Below are 21,338 nucleotides of genomic sequence, written 5' to 3' on the forward strand. Positions count from 1 at the left end.
TTAGGGTATGAACTGAAAATGAACTTTAGTGACAAACATCAAGCAACACGAATCAACATCTGTTGAGAACAAATGATAGTTTATTCAAAAGCCATCATGTAAATCAGTGTGACCTTTGAAGAGACGGGTGGAAACATTTTACAGAAAGATCACTCACCAGAGTAGTAAGTCCGTCTGCCCCACCAGTATGTTCAGTCAGGGCCTTGTACCATGGGCTCAGTACCTGCAGCGGGGAGAGGTGGGAGACTCACTTAGACGCTTTTCAGTTAGACCAGATGACAGACAACCCAAGTGTCTGGTAAACGCGTAACTGTTGCATCCACGGTCAAAGGTCACATCATAATTAAGAAACACCTAGACTCAAATGTTATCCAAACACGACCCGGCGTTTCTGTAACTGTACAAGATTATTCAACACACACATCTTCATTTATAGTAGTGAATACAATTTTAACCTGATTTATCATTTGATAGAACCTTTATGCAAATGTGAACATTGTTTATACTATACTTGGAAGTAGGTTTTTATAACATGAAAACTGAATGAGGAAATTTAGCGCTGCAGAAAATATGCACAGATGTCATTTCTCTATATTTGGTATAAGTGTTCTCACAAGGCAAAATGATGGAGGCTCTATTAGCTATATCCTCCAGGGATCTCTAGTGGTGCTATAAGGTCTCATGGTCTACTAGGGGTGTAACCATACATGTATTCGTTCGGTGCGTGGATTCACACATAGAATACACGGTATAAAAAAAATAAAACTGGTGCGTGAATTAATAACGGAACTACTGTTAGAGGCCGTCCACACGGAAACATTTTTTTGTGGGTAAACGCACAAGTCTTGTGCATTTCGGCCGGCCGGCCACACGGATCCAGCGTTTTTGGTGCCTGAAAAAGCACTTTTTTGAAACCAGGTCCCAGGGTGAAAAAGAAAAAAAAAACGCACTCCTCAGTTTCGTGTTCGTTTGCATGTAGACGCCAAAAACGCATACGCTGACGTCATCACCCCGCTCCTCGACCCTGACTTCCTACCCCGCGACGTCTTGTAACAACAGGACCGGTGGCCTACGTGTGGTGAACATGCTCCTCTGTACAACGGCGTATTAGGGTCACTATGAAAAAACCGGAGCCGAGAGAGGGGGGCAATATTCCGTGAAAAAAAAGTAGCAGAATTGCTACTTTTGTACGATGCTAACAGACAACCAACGTCCGGTCAAGCTCCGTCTCTTCTTCTGCGTTTTTGGTGTATTTTTGTAGCAGAAACAGCGCCACATAAGGGTCTGGAATATGCACTACAGCGCGGTAGCCGAGAGCTCCGCCACCTGTCTACTGTTTACATCTTAGATTACGCAGTTCAGACTGTTGCAACTAGCTCAGGAGAGAGACTGTATGACTAGGTGGTACAACCTGAGAAATGCACAATAAAAAATAATTGCCTTCTGCATTTTTTTTCATTTTCATTCATTTGCATATGCGGACAATTCAATCCCACTGCCGCTCTAATATTATTCTGTTCACTGACAGGTGGTGATGGTAATGCATCAATAAACAACAATATTGCCGTAAAAGGCATGGAAGAAGTGAGCTGCTGCAAACAGATTTAAACAATGCTGGTAATAAACTCTTGAAAGCTTTGCAAAGGCCTCAATATCACATGCTTAATGGTGAGACACGTTGAATGTAAATACAATGGCATTACTCCACCAGGCAACTTCAATGCAGATTTCAATCTACCGTCATTTACGAGGGACTAAGGGATATTTTCACCGTCTGAACCTAGATTGGTAAAAATCATCAAAATGAAAAATAATCCCAAACAAAGCCACGAAGCGTCAGCCAGCAGTACATGAGGACTGAATGGTCTAACCATGTGACTGACACTCATTCAGAAGTCTGAACAATGGTTCACCTCTTCAGTGTAAGGACAGTGAGAGGCAGGAGCACAGCACCAGAGCATGTTCACCGGCTACATTCACAGCAGATGGCCAACATGAGAGAGACACCTGTGTAAATATAAAGTGACGCACTATAATATCCCACCATCAACAATGGCTTTGTGAAGCCTACTACGTTCCATTTATGGTAATGCTGTGATTTAATTTGGTGGTAATTATTAAGGCTGCACACTGAGGTGGTGTTAGGGGGTTACTGGATTGCATAATCTGGAAATCACTGAACATTTCCAGGATCCTTCTCTCGGCTCACTGCTTCCTCCCTATATTCCCTGACCTTAATTCCTTTTCTTTTAGTCATCCTTTCCCCTGATTGTTCTCTCCCTCCCGTCTCTGCTGCCTCTCTCTACAGTGTTGGTGAGGCTGTGTGGCAGAGGCTGCAGAGCAAAGGGAGAGATAATGTTACCACAAAGAAAGCAGGATTAGTTGGGTGCGGCCAGACAAACGCTCAGTGTTGAGGGTTGCTGAGGGCTTGCTGGAGGACACGGCCCTGCTGCGACGGGAATGAGGTTTGTAAACAGCTAGTTATTTCTTTTATTGAAAGTGAAGTATGAAACACCTGTGTTCTTTTATATGGCCTTCTTCTGTTACTAATTTGACATGGAAAGATACAACACCAACATACTCTTTCACCATGTTCACACAGGACGTGGAAGCGGCAAAGTGTCACAGTTTTCACCAAAAGTGCTGCCTGCGTTGTTTCGACGACCATATAAAGCAATTGGATTGGAATCGGACACGTGGCACATGGAGGCCCGCAGTTGGCTCGCGATCTACAGCGAAGGTTTCGGCGTCTGGTCTATTTTCTCTGCATGTCACGTGCGAATTTGGCAAGAAAATACAATGGAAATCTATTACAAACAATATAAATGATGGTCCCACGTGTTCGGGGCTGCAACCAGTGCAAGCTCAACCTCCTCTACGTTCACAACTGCTCAACACGGACTCACCAGTCAAACTGGAGGCGATTAGGCGATGGGATTATCACGCACTCGCATTCATGAGACCACCGAAAACTCTCATGCTTAAAACAAAAAACAAACAGATAACCAATGCATTTGGTAAAAATGGGGATTTCCAGCAGGATTATAATTTAACATACATTCAAAATAAAGAAACATATCCTATGCAGATGTAAAGATGTACACACACACACACACACACACACACACACACACACACACACACACACACACACACACACACACACACACACACACACACACACACACACAGCAGGAAGGTTTGAACTCTAGTTCATCAAACATTCGTACTTGCTGGCAGTTACCCTTGTGACAAAAAAAAACACTTCTACTGCAGTCAAACACACAAAAGGAGGCGAGCACCCATATAAACAGGGCAGTCTAGCAGAAATCTAACTTTAGATCACGCTTGTATCCACAATAACAAGAAATCATATTATAATGATCATATTTTAGACGACAATATGACAAATATTCAATATTGAATGATATTCAAAGCTTCACTCGAGAAGTTCAATAGAAGCTTCCAAAGTAAAAAAGGTTTTCAGTCCTGATTTGTGCTTAGAGTTTAGTTCAGTTTAGTTCAGTTTAACACTGCAAATATAAGTTGTGGAATGCTTTCATACGCGGGCCAAAGCCTCAATCAGCATTGTGTTACTCCTTCAACTGTAGACTTTTTACAGACATTTATGACAGACATTTATTTGAATGTCAATCTTTAAACAAGTCTTCACAATTTTTTTGTTCCGTAAATAAGACAGACATAAGACTTTGACATTGAGATTAGGGAACTGAAACACCAGCCATATTAATAATCACCCTGCACAGCTCATTTAAGTATTAGCATTGGAACCGTTCCAACACATAGTACAAATGGGTTTTAATCTTGCGTTTATCAGACGCAGGATGGAGAGGTTGCGTGTAACAACAAGTTATAATGGTGCACAAGCCGTCAGACTCTGATCCTCAGAAGCTGTCCTATCCAGAGAACAATGTTTCAAGATCAGACATGACTTCAGCTCTAATAGCCTGAGTCAATACAGATCCATTTAAAATACAAAATGCCTTGATAATCCCAGACACTGATCTTTATCCTGCTTCAAGAAACACACCATTCCTCGATGCAAGAGTCAACATTCGCAGGCAAAAATGTAGCTCGATAAACAAACTGGATACACAAGGTAAGAAGCCTGACTGCCATATTATGATTTATGCATATATTCCATCTGGCCCTGAAATATTATAGTAAAAGCCTTCAGGTCTGACAAGTCTCTCCAACAGGTGGAGCGTAGGTAAAAAAATAACGACACCATATTTTAGATGTATTTATCCCGATGTTGTGATCCCAATACTGTTAGTGAGCTGAGACAACTGCAGGTGGTGGGATAACATTATAGCAATAATATAAATAAATAATATATTACAGAGAAAAAATATTTGTTATTCAACAAAATGTAAAGTGAATCCAGTGTATTTAAGTTCCATTTTAAGAGTTTGAAGCATATTTTGATGGTTATCGGGATAACATTGTGAATCACACTTTTTTGGACCAGGGTCATTGTGACATGTTGAAATCGGCCCATGCCTAGCAGTGTGTGTGCGATGCCAAGTTCCCGTGTCTTGCTTGCCACCTGCTGATTAAAGTGGGGGTCAGCGACAACTTTGGTTCTGACTCAATTAAGGTGGGCTGACTTTTAAGGTGAACCAGCTTTTAGACATGCACCAATATTGATATCAGTATTAGGTATCAATCTGATACTGTCCTCATGTACTCGTTCTCATACAACTGCACCACTACCACCGTTTCCTCTTTCGTGGACACATGCAGCCACTTCCACGGTAAGTCTCCACCAGTTTTTAGATAAGACGTTGTCTGCTGTGTGTAATGGCGTAATATTAGCAAGTATTTGGTTAGTACAGAGAATATGTGCTGATGAGTATGAAGTTAGGGAATAACAGCTTTAAGTAACAAAGCGCTCTGCTATTTTTATATCTTATATTTCTTTTAACTGTTTAACCAGCGGCATTAATAGGTGTAAATTCTTATTGTCCATTCATTATTAACATCCCTACTGCAAACTAGGGCTGGGCGATTTTTCCGATTGAATCGATTAATTTGCATTTTTAATTTCCTATGGGAAATGGCTGAACTGCAACATCGCGATTTAAAAACAGTGCTAGACTCCGGAGATAGGAAATTGAAATTACCATAACTCCTCAACCATTCACGCCCTAATTCCAACGGCTCCGGACAGCAGAGAGTCGGCGCTTTCCATTGATATACATGACATTGCAGTAATGACGCGGTATTTGGAGGGGGGGAGGGCAGAAGTGCGTGCAGCTGGAGCGAAGGAGAGCGGAGAAGGCAATGTGGAGTTAGCGAGGTTTCTGTGTGTTGTATAAGATATAATAGTGTGTTTTTGAGTGATAAATAATTGTTTTCACCACTTTCTTGCCGTGTTTACGCCGTGTTTACTCATTTATGATTAATTTGTCTTAATCTCTGAATTAACCATTTTTACTCTTTATTAAACCAAATTATTTTTGGTTTAGCCATCTTACGGATTTATTACTGCACTTATTTAGGAACTAATTTATTTGAATCCCTACTTTCTACACCCGGGCTACATATTTTTACTTATTGTATTTCATTTTACAATTGTTTTCAGGGATGGACTACAAGAGACATTTTTTTCCAATTTGATTTAAAAAAACAATTTTTGCACAATAATGACAGCCAAATGTTTTTTTAACAACTGATTTGTTCACATAAGCCTGGACTACTTGGTAATCTCATTTATTTTTATTGTGTTCATTTTTTTTTGTTAAAGCTATGGTCTACAATTTGGAATAAAAAGGCCTGCATAGAAATTGACCAATGGGAGCCATTGCTCCAGAAGGCTCCCATAGTAACTAGGGGTGATGCTTTTTTCAAATCTGTCTCAGAGGCTCAACTGATTTTCAGAATGTAGACCATAGCTTTAAGGCTTAAGGCTGAATTATGCTTCCGCGTCGACACAACGCAAGGGGGCTTGCGGACCCCTTACGTCCTTGCGGACCCCCTTACGTCCAACGCAAGGGCCTGATGTGTACCTCCCAAAAATCCTCGATGCGCGTCGAGGCGACGCAACACCAACGCAACAGCAACGCAGCGGCTTTGGCTGTGATTGGTCCGCTAACTACATCCGCTGGAGACCGCTATCCGGTTTCCACTCATAAACACCGCCATTTAAACTTTTAAAAGGCTACTTTTATTGTTTTCACCTCGTTTTATTGTTTGCACCTTGTCGCTTTTGCACAAAGAAATAAAACACCAAGTTCTGAAAAATTGTGGACGTTTAAAGCCGGAAAGTAAACAAATACGCTATAACGAGGATAACGACGATATACGCCAAGAGTCTCGGTCGGTCGGTCAGTCTTTACAAAAAACATAGCGCCCTTTACCGGTGTGGCATTGAATTGCATTTCGACACGTAAACCCAACGCAGAACCATCACGGTCTCCAAGCAACTGCGTGGCCGTTGCGTTGCCGTGGCGTTATCACTACGCGGAAGCATAATCAGGGCTTTAAGGCTCATTTATGCTTCCATTTCATGCGTAAATAGAGACGTGCGTTATCAACGTTCTAAACGTCGCTGCCCTCATGCTTTCATGCGTCCTCTACGTTGGAATGGACGTTGAGCAAAACATCCTCTAGAGGGCGTCGTTCACATTAAAAAGTTACTCAAATAAAGTTTTTAAATAATAAGTTTATCACAACAACAAACATGGCGACTGGACAATGGAGGAGATAACGATCCTGCCTCTATTGAGAAGGAGGCAAAATGGCAGGCAGCGTTGTAGACGGCGGTGGTCTGTGAGACCACTGAATACATCCCGAGTGTGGACGGAGACTTCCAGTCATTGGTTTTACCGATGAGAGAAATTGACGACGAACGTCATTTTCAGTTTATCAGGATGTCCGTCGGGGCTTTCGACAACTGGCTTCGCCGGGTGGCTGCTCACATTAAGCATGGGAACTCGCACAATTCACTGGTGATGCCGGCTGAGTGACTAGCGGTCACCATTCGCTTCCTCGCGTCAGGGATCAGTCATTTTTAAAACGTTTTTTAATTTGTGTCTGCTATTCACGGCACTTTCTGTGTACAATGCCCGACACTGCCCCCACGATTTCCGTTGGAACTGCAACGTTTGGTCCGTATCGGTACGCATCCGCAAGCTTGCAGGATACGGACAGAAATACGGACGAAATGTACGCAGAGAACGGACAGAAGGCTCCGTCCGTATCCGTGTCTAGCGTAGAGCATAAATGAGCCTTTAATCGCCCAGCCCTATTGCAAACTATGCCATGCATCAGGAAAATACATGTCGTCTTTCATGCACTCAACAAACTCAGCAGTCTGTCTAGACCGGAGAAGGACCTGTTTGCTCTGTGGGCCACAAAATGCAAGGACAACTTTTATTGTAATGAATTGTGGGCGCCATCCAGTGCAGTTTTTTTTTAATACATCATTACTGTAGCTATGGCTGCCTGTGTTGAGATTTTCTAGAGGAGCATATTAAACAAGAAACAAATAGCGTGCATTTTACATGAGTATCAGAGGAAACCCAATGCCTCAACATTGCAGACATTGTGTCTATAACACAGGTCAGTGTCAGCCCAGTCCATGGTGAAGTTTCATTTCTACTATAGGGAAGTATACAGTTTGCATTGCTCTACCAGTGGAGGAGAGGGAAGCTGATAAAGCATATGTTGTATAAAGAAGAGCAGGAGGAGCTTGGGCCTGGCCTGCAGTCCATTAATGTTAACAATTAATACCATACAGAAATCAGATCATATACATAAACACTAGGGGTGTGACGAGATCTCGTACCACGAGATCTCGCGAGATTAAAGTCAACGACATTTCCCGTCGAGTTAAAAATCTTTATTAAGATTTGTGAGCTATACATAGCTGAGGTTTTACAGACAGCTGTTACTGACTGGGAGTTTAAAAAACCCAACCACGGCATCGCTTATTGTTACCGACAATGCAGTAATATGGACGTGGCCGTGCGCGACGCAGGATTGAAGTCGCACATCTGTCTTGCGCACACTATAAATCTTGCAACCCAAGCTGGCTTCGGTGTTCCCCGCGTCGCTCGTTTACTCGGGCGGGTGAGACGTGTGACTGATTTTTTTCATCGTAGTTCAGCGGCTACCGCGGTGAAAATGTCCAAGCAGAAACGGCTACAATTACCATCACACAAGTTAATCAAGTTGGATATGCTGGCTCGTTACCTTGAGTAGCAAGCTGCCATAGCAGCAGCATCACCAGCCCAGAGATGAGACAAAACTCCCGAAGCATTGATACACTTGATAGCTGCGATGTCAGAGATGCTGAAGATGCTGTAGTTGCAGCATGTTGTTCATGACATACTTGGTCAGGCTCTGTTTGCACTATTTGCACTCTGTATTGACAAAGTAGAACTTTGATTTGGTTTTGCACATATTTACACTTGGGAAAAGAAATATTTTATTTTATTTTAACTTTTATAAATTTTAGTTTCAGTTTAAATTTGTGAAAGAAGAAGTTTATTAAAACATCATGCTTACATCATGCATGTAAAGAGTTATAATAAAATATTTCAAAATGCATGTGCAACTCTGTTAAATTAAAGTCTGTTGGTCCAGTCATATATTTTGTCATTGTAGTTTTCTTAAAACCGCGTCTCGTCCTCGTGAACCCAATATCGTGTCTCGTCTCGTGAGCCGAGTGTATCGTCACACCCCTAATAAACACCAAAAACATAAAACCCAGCAATCCTTGTAATTCCCAGCAAACTGTCCCAAAAGTGTGTGTTACGGTCCTGCTTTTGCAGAGTTCAACGTGTGTTATGATTTATAAAATCAAAAGGCAAATAATTTGACATATTGTAATAATAACTTGTAACACATTTGCATATCTGCCCAGTTGCTGGTTTGGCACGCCCTCAAACAAAGCTAGTAAGAGTGAAACTGAGCGTGGAGTCTCCATGTTGAGGAGACACTGTTTTCTGCTGTGAACACATGAATTCCATTTGCATGGAGAGGAAGAGGAGTTAAAGAACAACTGTTTGAAGTTCAATTTATCACTATTCCTCATCAGTATAACTCGTATTGTCTAGTAATGGTAAGGGGAGAGACATTTCTGACAAACACTAAGCGGTTGACCAATCAAGAGTGGGCCAGCTGATCAAGAAGAAAAAACTGGGCTTTTTGGAGGGAGGGGCATGAGCTCAAACTGAGTGTTTCAAGGAGAGGGCCTCCTTGATGGGAAAATAAAGTGTTTTTTGAGGATTAAAGCATGTTAATATGTTCTAGTAGTAATACAAGAATGCACCAGAGAAGGAGCAGAGTAGGTCCTCTTTTAAGTTGCTTAACACCCCTGTGATGCCAAGGCTGACACTTCCAGTATAACTTATAAGGATGAATACAGTTAACATGCCCCCGGTGCGCAAAGTGGAATGCTGCCGAGCGAGCCGACGCCGGCATGACAGAGATGACATTTCAGTCAAGGTGGGAGGGGGAGATGCGCACGCCGTACCTTGTGTTTATTTACATCAACGTTTAGTTAGTTAGTTACTAGGCAGCATGCCACCGGAGCATTTAACGAAATGAGAACGTAGATCCGAAGATGCTAGAAAGCCGGTAGTTGCTCACATGAGGCCGCTGTTGAATCATCAACGGGGGAAATCATCAATGTCTATGATGCAGAGCAACTTCGCTTGCGGTTTAAGAGTCATGTAAATATGCAAGACGAACAAAAGTTCACCTTTCATAGTTGTTTTGAAGCCTCGAACTAATCGGTCACACGGACGCCACTGATTCAACGGCGTCTCTGGTTGCGCAAAGCCGGGATGCTTTGTAAAAAGAGGCAAAATTATTTATAAACGATGCGATTGCAGCATATTTTCACCTCTCCTTTCCGTGATTACAGCGGAGTCTTCTGTGTAAAAAGGCCCAATGTTTCACATTCGCTGCGGTGGCAAGTGCGACAACCGGTTGGAAAATTTGTAAACCTGCCCAAGCCTTATTCATGTACTTCCATTCCAGCATTTCCCATCATTCCGTAGTATGTGGTGGCCCGCCATAGTTTATTTTGTCCTGCCGCTGTTTCACAATGAACCAACATTTTATTTACTATATTTTTAAGACTAAAAACTATTTTCTTGCCGATGAAATCCATGACTCCAAAACACATGATCAATCCAAACCGAGTTAATTCTGATGTGACTAATTCGGTGAGCTTTCACTTTTGGGGGGAGGAAGTTCCCAAACTCCCCTTGAGGTCCACCCACATTTTGAAAACATCCTGTGGGAAACATTGGATTACGTTGTACCCCCCTCACTTCGCATTAAGACAAGTTTTTGGCCTGCCTCTTAAATGTCTCTTCACGCTCATAACAGACGCCATAATACATGTCAGAAATAACCACAATCATCAGCAAGCCTCAACCATAACATCACACATTCCCAAAGAGATACAATCACAGCTTCCTTGTCTTTATGGGAAGCTTAAGCACGACGGGCCTTTCACTCAACAGCAATGCCACGGCACAAACATGGGTCATATCAAGTACATGTAACACCACAAATCCATTATGAGGTCTTCTTTTCATACTGGTCAATCCAAAGCCACATGAGGGCAAGCTCAACCAAAGCATAGCTGTTTCAGATTCCACCCTGCATTACAGATAAACACTTCACCCTCTGATGCAGCCCTGAGCCCTGGCTAGCCCTGATAACAATGCAATACAACATATCAGAGCACTGCACGGATCCCATGACATTTAGCTGGAGGTAAATACACCTTGGCTTTCTCTACATAGACAGCATAGAATTGTGGGAAGAAACTATTGAGATTCACTGACCCTCTCTGGGTAAAGCTATAAACTCGGACAGGACTAGGGATGTCCCGATCCAGCTTTTTGCACTTCCGATCCGATACCGATATTGTAGCTTTTAGTATCGGCCGATACCGATACCGGCCGATCCAAGCATGTATTAAAGATTAAAAATGCCGGTTGATGGAAATTATCCAAAATTAGGGGCTGGAAAAATATGGCTGGAAAATGATGAGCATCACATTAATAGCTACAGATACTGTAAAACACTATAACGACATATGAGTGCATATATTGTCTTATTTTATCAAGTAAAATATAAGTTATAGGTTTACTCAACAGCTTAATAGTTAATAGAAATTCAGGTAGAAATAGGTTAACTCAGAGTTCCACAGCTTATCAAAAACAATCCTCCCCCCACAGGGAGTCCCTTGCTTTGCATTCACACTGCTCCAGCCCAAACGGGCTTTAGCCCGCACACACGTCATCACGTCCTAATACTACACACACAATATGGCTTGATGTTGTTTTGAAGGAGTGCATATATTTATCGACAACACTCGACCTGCATCAGCGCATGTGCGCACGAGCGGATCTCTGCGAGCAGGCAGCGCGTAAGCCGGTCCGGTTCCAAGTCTGAAGAGTGCAACAGCTTATCAAAATACAGTGTCAACTTTCCGTGTTTTCAAAGTAGAACGCGACATCGTGGTGGTTTAACGAGGCGGAGCGGCATCAGAACAACATCAAGCGCGTAAAGTACACGAAAAAGAACGTAGCGGGAGCGCGCGGCGAGGATTGTTGTGGCTGCGCGTCTTGCGGAGCAAGTGTACTGTGCTGCGCGGAGGCGCTCCTAATGTAAATGATTATTGATTTATGAATGAATTGATAGGTGGCTTATTTTTGGCATATTGATTTTATGGCCTGTACAATGGTAGGGGAAACACTGGACATGCACAGACAAGTCCGTCTTGTTGTTGTTTAGTGGATGCTGGACAGGTCGCGAGGTGTGCGCTAGGTGTGCTGGAAAACGCGGACCGGATTTTGGGGAAAAACAGAAAAAAAATGGAATGGATTACTACATCGGTGTGCTGGAAAACACGGACCGGAGTTTTGAAAAAAAAACGTCAGTCCGGATCGGGATTTTCCCGTGCAGGCCGATCCGATATCGATATGCATTTTTTGCTAATATCGGCGGCCGATCCGATCCAAATACCGGATCGGGACATCCCTAGACAGGACGGCGTTTAGTTTTCCGGGTGTCTGGGACTTCCACAACATGTACAAAGCAGTAATAGTGTCGGTGTAAATGCAGCGGGTGCCGGTCGGATTTCTCTCAGCCGTGTCTTTGTTATGTGCAACGTCACAGACTGTCCAGGCGCTGCATTTCCGAGTTCCACCTTTTGCGCTCCGTTAACAATACGGAATAATAATAATCGATTATAATTATTTGTGAATCAATTCAGAATCGTCCATGTCCAATCGATCCCCCCCCCCCAACCCTACAAATGAATAATCTGCTTTTGTTTACTTCTCGGTGAAATCAGAAATTGATTACTGCTAATTAGAGTTGTCACGATACCAAAATGAGTAACCACGATACTATACCAGACAAAGTATCACGGTTCCGGGTAATATCACGATACTGCGGCCTTTTTTTAAAATTATTGTTTTTATGAACTGCAATGTATTTGTACAAGTTAAATAATAAAAAAATAAAATAAATACTTATTAATTACTTAGAATGTTTGGTGCATGATAAACATAATACTGGTGAAGTAAGAATTAGACTGGGACAAATATTTTTATGAATAACATTTATTAAAAAGTTAAATTTAAGAAAAACAAAAAAACCAACAGACCCACTGGCCTTTTCTCTGCGTGTTTGTGTGTCTCGTCAAACGTTGAGGTATTTAACTTAAAGGACAGAACTTATGCAAAGGCATATCAAAGGCTACTTCATTGAACTGTAGCTCAATTCTATAAATAATAACTTAACAAAATACTGAACAGTATATTCTGAACAATAAATATAATACAATATAGAAAGAGTCTACATTACTCCTGTGACCTCTTCTTAATTTCACGCAGGTTTTTGGAAATGAAAACAAGCATGTCTAATCTTTCTGGATCTAATCTGCCCCGTCTGGGGGTGCAGATCCCTCCAGCAGTGCTGAACACCCGTTCAGAGGCACAGCTGGATGCTGAAATGCACAAGTATTTTCGTGCACATTGGGAGAGGAGTGGCAGAGTCCCAGAATTTAATTTCCACCACTCAAGAGGGTTGTTGTCTCCGCTGATCTCTGTCATTCTGGCATAGACATCAAGCTCATGTTGGATTTTCTGTGTATTGGTCGTCCTATCCCCAGATCCAGGGGAGCAGGGGGTGGCACTGACCTCTCCTTTCTTTTTTGTTTTGATGCTTGCGAGGAGCCTTTGCATGTCTGTTCTTGGCCGCTTCTCTGGTGAATCTACCTCAACTTCAGCCTCAGCCTCAGTGTGTTGCAGAGTTTCTTGCTCCTCGATGTCCTTGATGAGACGTTCTTTCACCTCAGGTGTCATCGCCACAAAGGTGTCTTTGAAACGAGGATCAAGATATGTGGCACAGTTAAGAATAATCTGTAAATCCTTGTCTGCGTATCTTTTGTTGAGATCCTGTAGAACTTTCTCCTTCATTTCACGGCACAGGGGGACATCATCTTCAGATGCAGCAAGGCAAGAGGATATTTCCCACATGACCACTTGAACTGCAGAGATTGTGGGGAGTTTCTCTCCACTGAGAACATCTGTGAACCGTCGCAGTGGTCCAAGCACCTCCTTTACTGTTTCAAGTGTGGTGATGTCAGTGTCCTTGGGCATGAGATGCCATTTCTTCCTCTCGGTGGCCAGGGCAGCACTAACAGCCTGCTGCTGATCCAGGAACCTCTCTACCATGTCATAACCAGAGCTCCAGCGTGTTGGTGTATCATGAAGCAGCTTTTTCTGAGGTAGACCCAAGTCTGTCTGTTTTTCTAGCAGTAGCCTGGACATCTTTGGTGACCTGGAAAAGGCAGAGACAGTTTTCCGTAGTCTGGATAAGGCGGATGACACCCTGTCGATAGCCAGCGCTTTGTTAGTGGCCAAATCGAGATTATGTCCAAAACATGGTATCCAGGTGTATCTTTGTGAAAAGGCTTTTATGTTGTTTGATGCATTGTCAGTAGTGACAGCCGACATCTTGTTTTTGTCCATATTCCAATCTTCCATCGTTTCCTCCAGGGCTTCCAGTAGGTTTTCAGCATTGTGGTCACTGTTCATCTCAGAGCACTCCAAGCACCATGCATCCATCTCCCAGCTCTCTGTTATCATCTGCACAGTGATGGTCATGTAGGCATCCATGGCCCTGCTGGTCCAGAGATCAGTAGTACAGGAGAAGTACTTGTTGGGTCCTGACAGCCGCTCCATAACTGCCTCTCTGGTTTCTGTGTAAAGCATGGGTATTTCTTTATACATGAAGAAATTCCTCCCAGGAAGCTCATATTTACAATTCAATTTCTTCACCAATTCCTTGAAGCCAGACTTCTCCACTGTGTATATTGGAATTTGGTCCAAACATATGAATTCAGCCACTGCTCTGTTCAATGTTGTGGCTTCCTTTGAAGTTGGCTGATATTTTCTCTGTTGCTCATACATTTCAGGTATGGTCTTGGCAATGGGTTGCTTTCCTTTTGGGTTGGATGGCTCTCTCTGAAATAAGGGGTGGGAAATACATAACATGAATTACCCTAATGGTCCTAGTTCATAACTGGGTCAACAAGAGTACATTAACAGAAGCATATAAGCAATAAAAAACAAATAAATGAAGTTAGAATTTATATGGTTGAAATTAAATAATCATTCAGTTTCCTTAGCACATACATTTATGTTTAACTAATATAAATAATCAACTTTGACTTTAAAAAAAAAATCACAATAATGCTTCTTCTCCAACATAATATATTTTTATGTTTATGCATTTTCTATGTGCTTTATACTTTGAAATCTTTAACTCTTCATTCCTCAGCCTGTACACGGAGCATATAGCCTAATATTAGCCAATGAGTAAATAACTAGGGCATACTAACCTGGTATTCCACATATAAATCTGGGTGACGACACTGCAGGTGTTTGATGAGGTTTGATGTGTTCCCTCCTTTTGCTCCTATTGCTTGGTGGCAGCGCCTGCACAGTGGACGGGCATCGTCAATGGCTTTACCGTCTGCCCCTTGTTTTAAGCCAAAATAGCTCCATATGTGGCTTTTGGAGTTCGGTTTTTTGAGCAAAATTAGCGGTGCCACTGACGACGACAACGCCGCCGCGGCAGACTCGCCGCTCGGGCCCGGTGCTTCTGCCATGGTGCGTGTGTTGTATTGTGTTGTGTTGTTTGTGAGTGTGTTGTGTTGTGTTGATTGTGACTGTTAATAAGCCGGGCGCGCGTCTGGGCGAGACAGAACTTGTTGTGAAGCGGAGCTGTCTTGAGTTCGTCTTCCCGGCAGAAACACACGAACAGCCAATCAGATAACAGACGGGCGGACCCAGCGTACGGAAACAGCCTATCATATCCCTGGACGTCACAGTAACAGGCAAACAGCCAATCATTCAGCAGCTGTGTAGTTAGGTTGCAGTAGTTGCCATGTGGGTCTGTTTACATGCAGTGAGAAGCCGGGAGGAGAGGAGAGGCGGCTGCTACGTAGCGGAAACTGGCACCGGTAGTAGTAATCCACGGTAGTACCGTCGTGTAGAATTTCTAGTATAGTAGGAACCGTTACGTTTTGGCACCGCGGGTTACCGTGGCTACCGTGGGTATCGTGCAACTCTACTGCTAATTCTGTTTGGTAAATCTCTCACCATTATCATTGTCAACTGCCAACTGCTACGGAAGCAGGAGGCACCAGATACTGATAAAGAACCACATTCAGCAGGAACGGAGGTAGCGGGGAGCACTGATAACAGCAGGCCAGTTGTCACATCTTCAGGTATCAGAGGACAATCTTCCACTTCACAGGCAGAATAACTAATGTGAACACAGGATCCCTTTTAGAAGCACCGGCTACCCAGGGCACCAATTCTTCACAACCAGTGCTTCTGACGTCAACGTAGCAAAAAACTGTGCCTCCTCGTGATTTTGCCTGGTGATAATGTTTTTGGTTGCATTTTTACTGCATCAGCTATTAAGAGTACGGGTTTGAAACGCAAACCTGTACAATTAGCCATGGTTAATGCGTCTAGTAAGGGTAGAGCGGTATGTGTGTATCTGTATTCAGGGTTAGGGTTAGGGTTGCAGTTATTGATCAGTTGTCGCATGGTTAGCATGGTAAGTCAAGCTCAATGGATAACCATGTTTTTTCTTCTTAACAATATGCCAGCTTTTTTAACTGTTACAGTTAAAATAATTTGAAAGTATAAAACAGGCCTGTTCGATTAATCGATTTTAAATCGTAATCGCGATTATGTAGTTAGGAAGATGTTAAAAACGTGAAAATCGTAAAATCGATTTTTCAAAAAGTTAAAGTTCTGTACTTTATCCATTCATTTTTGTTTAATGGACACACCTCTCTTTTTCTCTTAATCCCTAAGGGATGTTTTTTTTGTTTTTTTGTTTACAAGAGGTCTACAAGAAGATAACATGGAGCAAAGCCAGATGGCAAAAGTTGATTAATTGTTCTTTATATTAATCCCTTGAGGGATTTTTTGTTTAATAAGAGCAAGGTTTGCACTCAAATCCCAATGGGGAAATTATTTGAAAAATGTTCAATAAAAAACAGCATATTTGAAATAATTTCTTTGCCTTTTGTCATTTCACAAAATAATCGTAATCGAAAATCGGATTTTGAGAGAAGAAAATCTGGGTTTTATTTTTGGGCAAAATCGAACAGCCCTAGTATAAATAAATAAATGTTTTCTATATTTGAAAAATGTATTTATGTATATTATTTATTAAATGTGTGATAACCCATTAGTTCACAGATCCCACAGGCACAGGGCTTAGTTTGATATTAAATGAAGAGAAACTCCAGGTCATGCCGCTTTAAAGTTCTATATACTGAATTCAGAGCGTTTCGCAACAAACAACCATTTAAAAAGGCGAATCACTCTCCCCCTCGTGTGTGGTAATCCGACTTCATGCACATAGCCATGCTGGACGCATTAGGGTTGGCCAGTGAAAACATTTTCAAACAGGTTAGATATTAAGCCACTGGACCGGACTTGTATCACTTGACTCAGCAGCCACTCCACTAAGACTTGCTATCTAACTGACTTGGCCTGCTAGCAGTACACAGGCTGGCGAAGAGTCTTCTTTTCTCGTCACCTAAAACTCACATGACCCTTCAGCGTGGGCAGCTTTCCCCCTCCCACCTCTGCTGAAATCTGACCTCCTTCATGCTGCAATTGTGCACGACCTGTCAGACACTAGTGGCTCTGTTGGTCTGTTTATAAACCAACATGTTCATCACATTGTGATGTTGTTTATTACTAATACAATATAGACTGGAAAGCAATTCTAGCAATGCACAGACTTGGTTTTTACTGTTTCACAACGTGTTTTCTATCTATTTAAATGTAATAATAGAGAAAAAAGATGTAAATGTATTAAAACTTTCAGTATTCACACAGTACACTTAAAAAATATATATATTTTGAATAATAGTTACTTATCACAAAGTAGCCTTATTTAATTGCATTGAGAACATATTTGAATTGCAGCATTACAGCAATCTATCAAATTGAATTATATTTTGTTTTTTGTTAAATCAAGTCTACTCCACTCCCATTGGCTAAGACAAGGATCATTCCCAGATGTCACTCACACTACACACCCACAATGACACTGACAAAATCTAACATCACGTCGGAACAAAATCGGCCTCCACGGCATGTTGTTACTGTGTTGGCGGGTCATCTCTGCACTGGCCGCTGCTGAATGCCCACTGTCCCTTTGTCTTTTCTTTCTGGCAACACAGGGACACCAGCTGTATTTGGGCGTTTCCATCAGCCAATGAGCAAAGTGAGCATTCCCGTCACTGTTTACCATCAATACAAAGCTTGGGGCGCAATTGGAGACACTTCCGCCAAGGAGTTGCCCATTTATAGTACTATACATTTGGATTTGGCAGGAAAAGCGCTCCTCATTGAGGGAGCTTTCAAAGAATCTGAGAAGTGACCGGGATTCTGCCGGGAGAACAAATCCCTCATTATTAAGAAGGAGGAAGTGGTGGGGAGAGCTGCAGCAGCAATCGCATAAATGTATCAGTGGAGTAACAGAGAGAGGTGTCAAGTTATGATGACCCTGCATGAATATGATTGGACGTGAGATTAGTCAGCTGATAGCCACACAGCTGGGAAGGATCTGGTGATTCTATTGCATGCATAAAACAGCTGATGCCAGTCAGCCAATGTATGAATAATTCATAAATATCACATTTTCACATGCTATTGTTCATAAAGCATTTAAAAATACATAATCTATAAATAACTTTAAATAACAGACGCAAGTCTCCAGAGGAATATAGCCATATATTATGTCTAAATTGATTTTCTGCCATTTTGAATTCCAAATCTGTGTTTTTACTACTACTCCTAAACATTTTGAGCGATCATGACTGAATTTGGCTCGGATCATCATCATCATCATCATCATCATCATCTGGACGACTGTTTAATGTTTCATACAGTTTTGGTAGAGACAGACATCTCACACAACTGCAAGTCCAAAGGGAGCTGTAGAGGAACAACCTTTATACCATTTGGCACAACTAACTTAATGAGACACTTATCATATTGAAATGAATTCCCATCATGCATCTCGGAGTCATCGCTGTGAGCAGCTCATATACTGACAGCACCACGTCTCTCCCTAGCACAGTCCTGCTTATAACGCAGCTAACAGCTAATGTTAACATTAATAATTAGGGATGCACGATATTGATTTTTTGAAGCCGATACCGATATCGATAACTTTCTGCTCCTCGGGACCGATACCGATACCGATAACCGATAATATTGTTATTCGTTTTTGAATGTATATTCAGATCAAATTCAGGTCAAAAACACTAATGACTAAGCTTAGGTAGATTTAGCATAGCTTTGCCTTTTACCAAACACCTAACCAGATGTATCACAGTGGCATGATAATTATTACTATGAACAAAAGAAAGCCAAGAACAGTTTTGACTCTTCAATAAAATGACAATATTTATTTTTTTCAAATAAATATGTAAGTGAGTCAGTCAGTCAATGACAACTTTCCCTGAGCAGCATGGGATATGCACACACAAGTGCTGCTACATTAAACTGTTGGTCCTGATCCACACAGAAATGTAAACTACGGTAATAGGCAGAAATATCAGCAAAGCAACAGCCACTACTGCGGATGTGATCCCCTCCATTCAAGCGCTGACGCGACTGCTAAAACAAACGTTACCAACAGACCACGGAGTGAAAACATCAAAGGAAACCCCGTTAAAAGCAGTGGAAACGCGTTTTGGTGACATCGAGGAAAAGCCACTGTATTATCTCTCAACTATATTGGACCCGAGGTACAAGGACCGCTACTTCACCCGTGCATCAAAACGCTAAACTACGGGCTCGCTGCTTCTTTAGCGGCGCCGGCGTCTTCATACGCTTTTAACACACCGTCGTAGCGATGGTGATGTGCGAGGTGACTTTTAAGGTTGGATGTATTAAAGCTCGATGCCTTTTTCCCTCCTCTTGGAACTTCTGCATTGCATTTGTTACAAATGGCAAGCGATTCAGTTTCCTCAGAAACTTTGAAGTAGTCCCACAGTACAGACGCCATGCGTGTTTGTTTACTAGTCTTCCTCCTCCACTCGCTCGCAGCCTCTACGTCACAGCCAGGCATGAGAAGGGAGCGCTCGATTTGTGGATTAACTCCCTCCTCCGAAACCTGTGATACCACAGTAACCACATCACATGCTAAACGGGAGGCGCCTAGAAAAAAACTAACGTCCCTCATCCCAATCCACCCGCTGTTTTAACACAAACATCCTATCTTCGGATTATCGGAGGTATTAATAATTGTATCGGATTTATCGGGTTGACGTCATAATTCCTATTATCGGGCCGATAATTATCGGTCCGATAATTATCGGTCCGATAATTATCGTGCATCCCTATTAATAATATGATACGTTTGAGATCTGTTCAGTAAAAATGCTATTATGTCTTCAAATGTAAAATTGTAAAATATAATTTTTGGCAACATGTTTTCCCAGCAATATAAATTACAAATTAGAAAGAACATTTTGAACCATTTAACTTCCTAACAATAGCCCTAAGCAGCATATAATCATAAAATCAATCAAACTAAACGTATAATGAAATTAAAAGTATAATCATTAAAACTACTAATGCTAAGTATTTAAATAAAGACTCAATAATTTATTTACTAACATTTGAATTGTATTTTTATGCAAATAACCACTATGGATGATAACAATAAAAGTTAAAAGATACCATTTGTTTTTGAATTTTGACAGTTAACACTTGACAGATTGATTGATTTGGATCACTCACTACTGACTGAGCAGTAATTCAGTACTCATGTGTATTTAGTAACCTGTATTAGTTGTGATTAAGCATGGGGCGATATGAAAATTTCATGGCATGGTTATCGAGGCATCCCTGGTATCACTAAGATATGCTTAAAACTCTTGAAATGGCACTTAAACATACTGGAATCACCTCACATTTAGTTAAGAGACAAATACTTTTATTGTGTCACAGATCAGACAAAACTTTTTTTTAAATGAAAAACAAATCATCTTAAAAAAAAGTTGATCTCCCTGTTTAAATAAAAGATACATATGTTTTTTTTTAATTATTATCTTTAAATTCAGGCTCTATTTTTCACATATTTATCATGATAGCAAGCAGACATTCACCACGATCAATTTATTGTGTTTTTTTTTTATTATTGTGGATCAGGATAAAAATCCTATATCGTCCCATGCCTAGTTGTGATCTATTCTAATGGAATTTATTGTTTATAAGGATTATTTAGCCATCTTAACATAAGTCCATTCAACCATGTGGGTTAAGAGTAAGAATCATGCAAACGCATCCATCAACATCAAATACACTGATCTACTTCAAGTCAACGTTAAACAACAGCAGATAGATGGAGGTTTATTTTTATTTGATCATCACCAGATGAATGTTATCAGATGATTCAGCATCTCTAATTATTGAACTGGGATTTTCTAGGGACTGGGACGGAAGCTGAAGTACAAATAATCACCGTCTGTGTCTCTGCAGCAGAGAGGGAGAGAGGCTGCAGGCCTGTAAACTTCAAAGCCTTGTGGGTAAAGAGGGGGAGGGACGGCGAGCACAGACGCATTCTTCACAATGTTGAACTTGACCTCTGAGGTCACACACACACACACACACACACACACACACACACACACACACACACACACACACACACACACACACACACACACACACACACACACACACACACACACACACACACACACACACACACACACACACACA

The 21,338-nt window shown here is 41.7% G+C and overlaps 2 protein-coding genes across 3 annotated transcripts in view; both read right to left on the reverse strand.

Moving 5' to 3' along the window:
• The window catches only part of LOC311014344 (F-box-like/WD repeat-containing protein TBL1XR1), a 51,166-nt gene that overhangs the window by 20,999 nt on the left and 8,829 nt on the right, over positions 1 to 21,338 (reverse strand). Inside the window, exon 2 of one of the 2 annotated variants that reach the window (XM_084010900.1) lies at positions 158 to 223. The exons of the other annotated variant lie outside the window; for it this stretch is intronic. The gene's annotated coding sequence lies outside the window, so the exon portion shown is untranslated. The remainder of the gene's footprint in view (positions 1 to 157; positions 224 to 21,338) is intronic. 2 annotated transcript variants of the gene reach the window in all.
• LOC311015260 (E3 SUMO-protein ligase ZBED1-like) lies at positions 12,861 to 14,246 on the reverse strand (the record flags this gene model as incomplete). The annotated part of the gene is made up of 1 exon (XM_084012389.1): positions 12,861 to 14,246. The coding sequence occupies one exon, from the start codon at positions 14,244 to 14,246 to the stop codon at positions 12,861 to 12,863; it is 1,386 nt and encodes a 461-aa protein (XP_083868515.1).

Source organism: Eutrigla gurnardus (genome assembly GCF_963514095.1).
Source record: "Eutrigla gurnardus genome assembly, chromosome: 6".
Classification (NCBI taxonomy): Eukaryota; Metazoa; Chordata; class Actinopteri; order Perciformes; family Triglidae; genus Eutrigla; species Eutrigla gurnardus.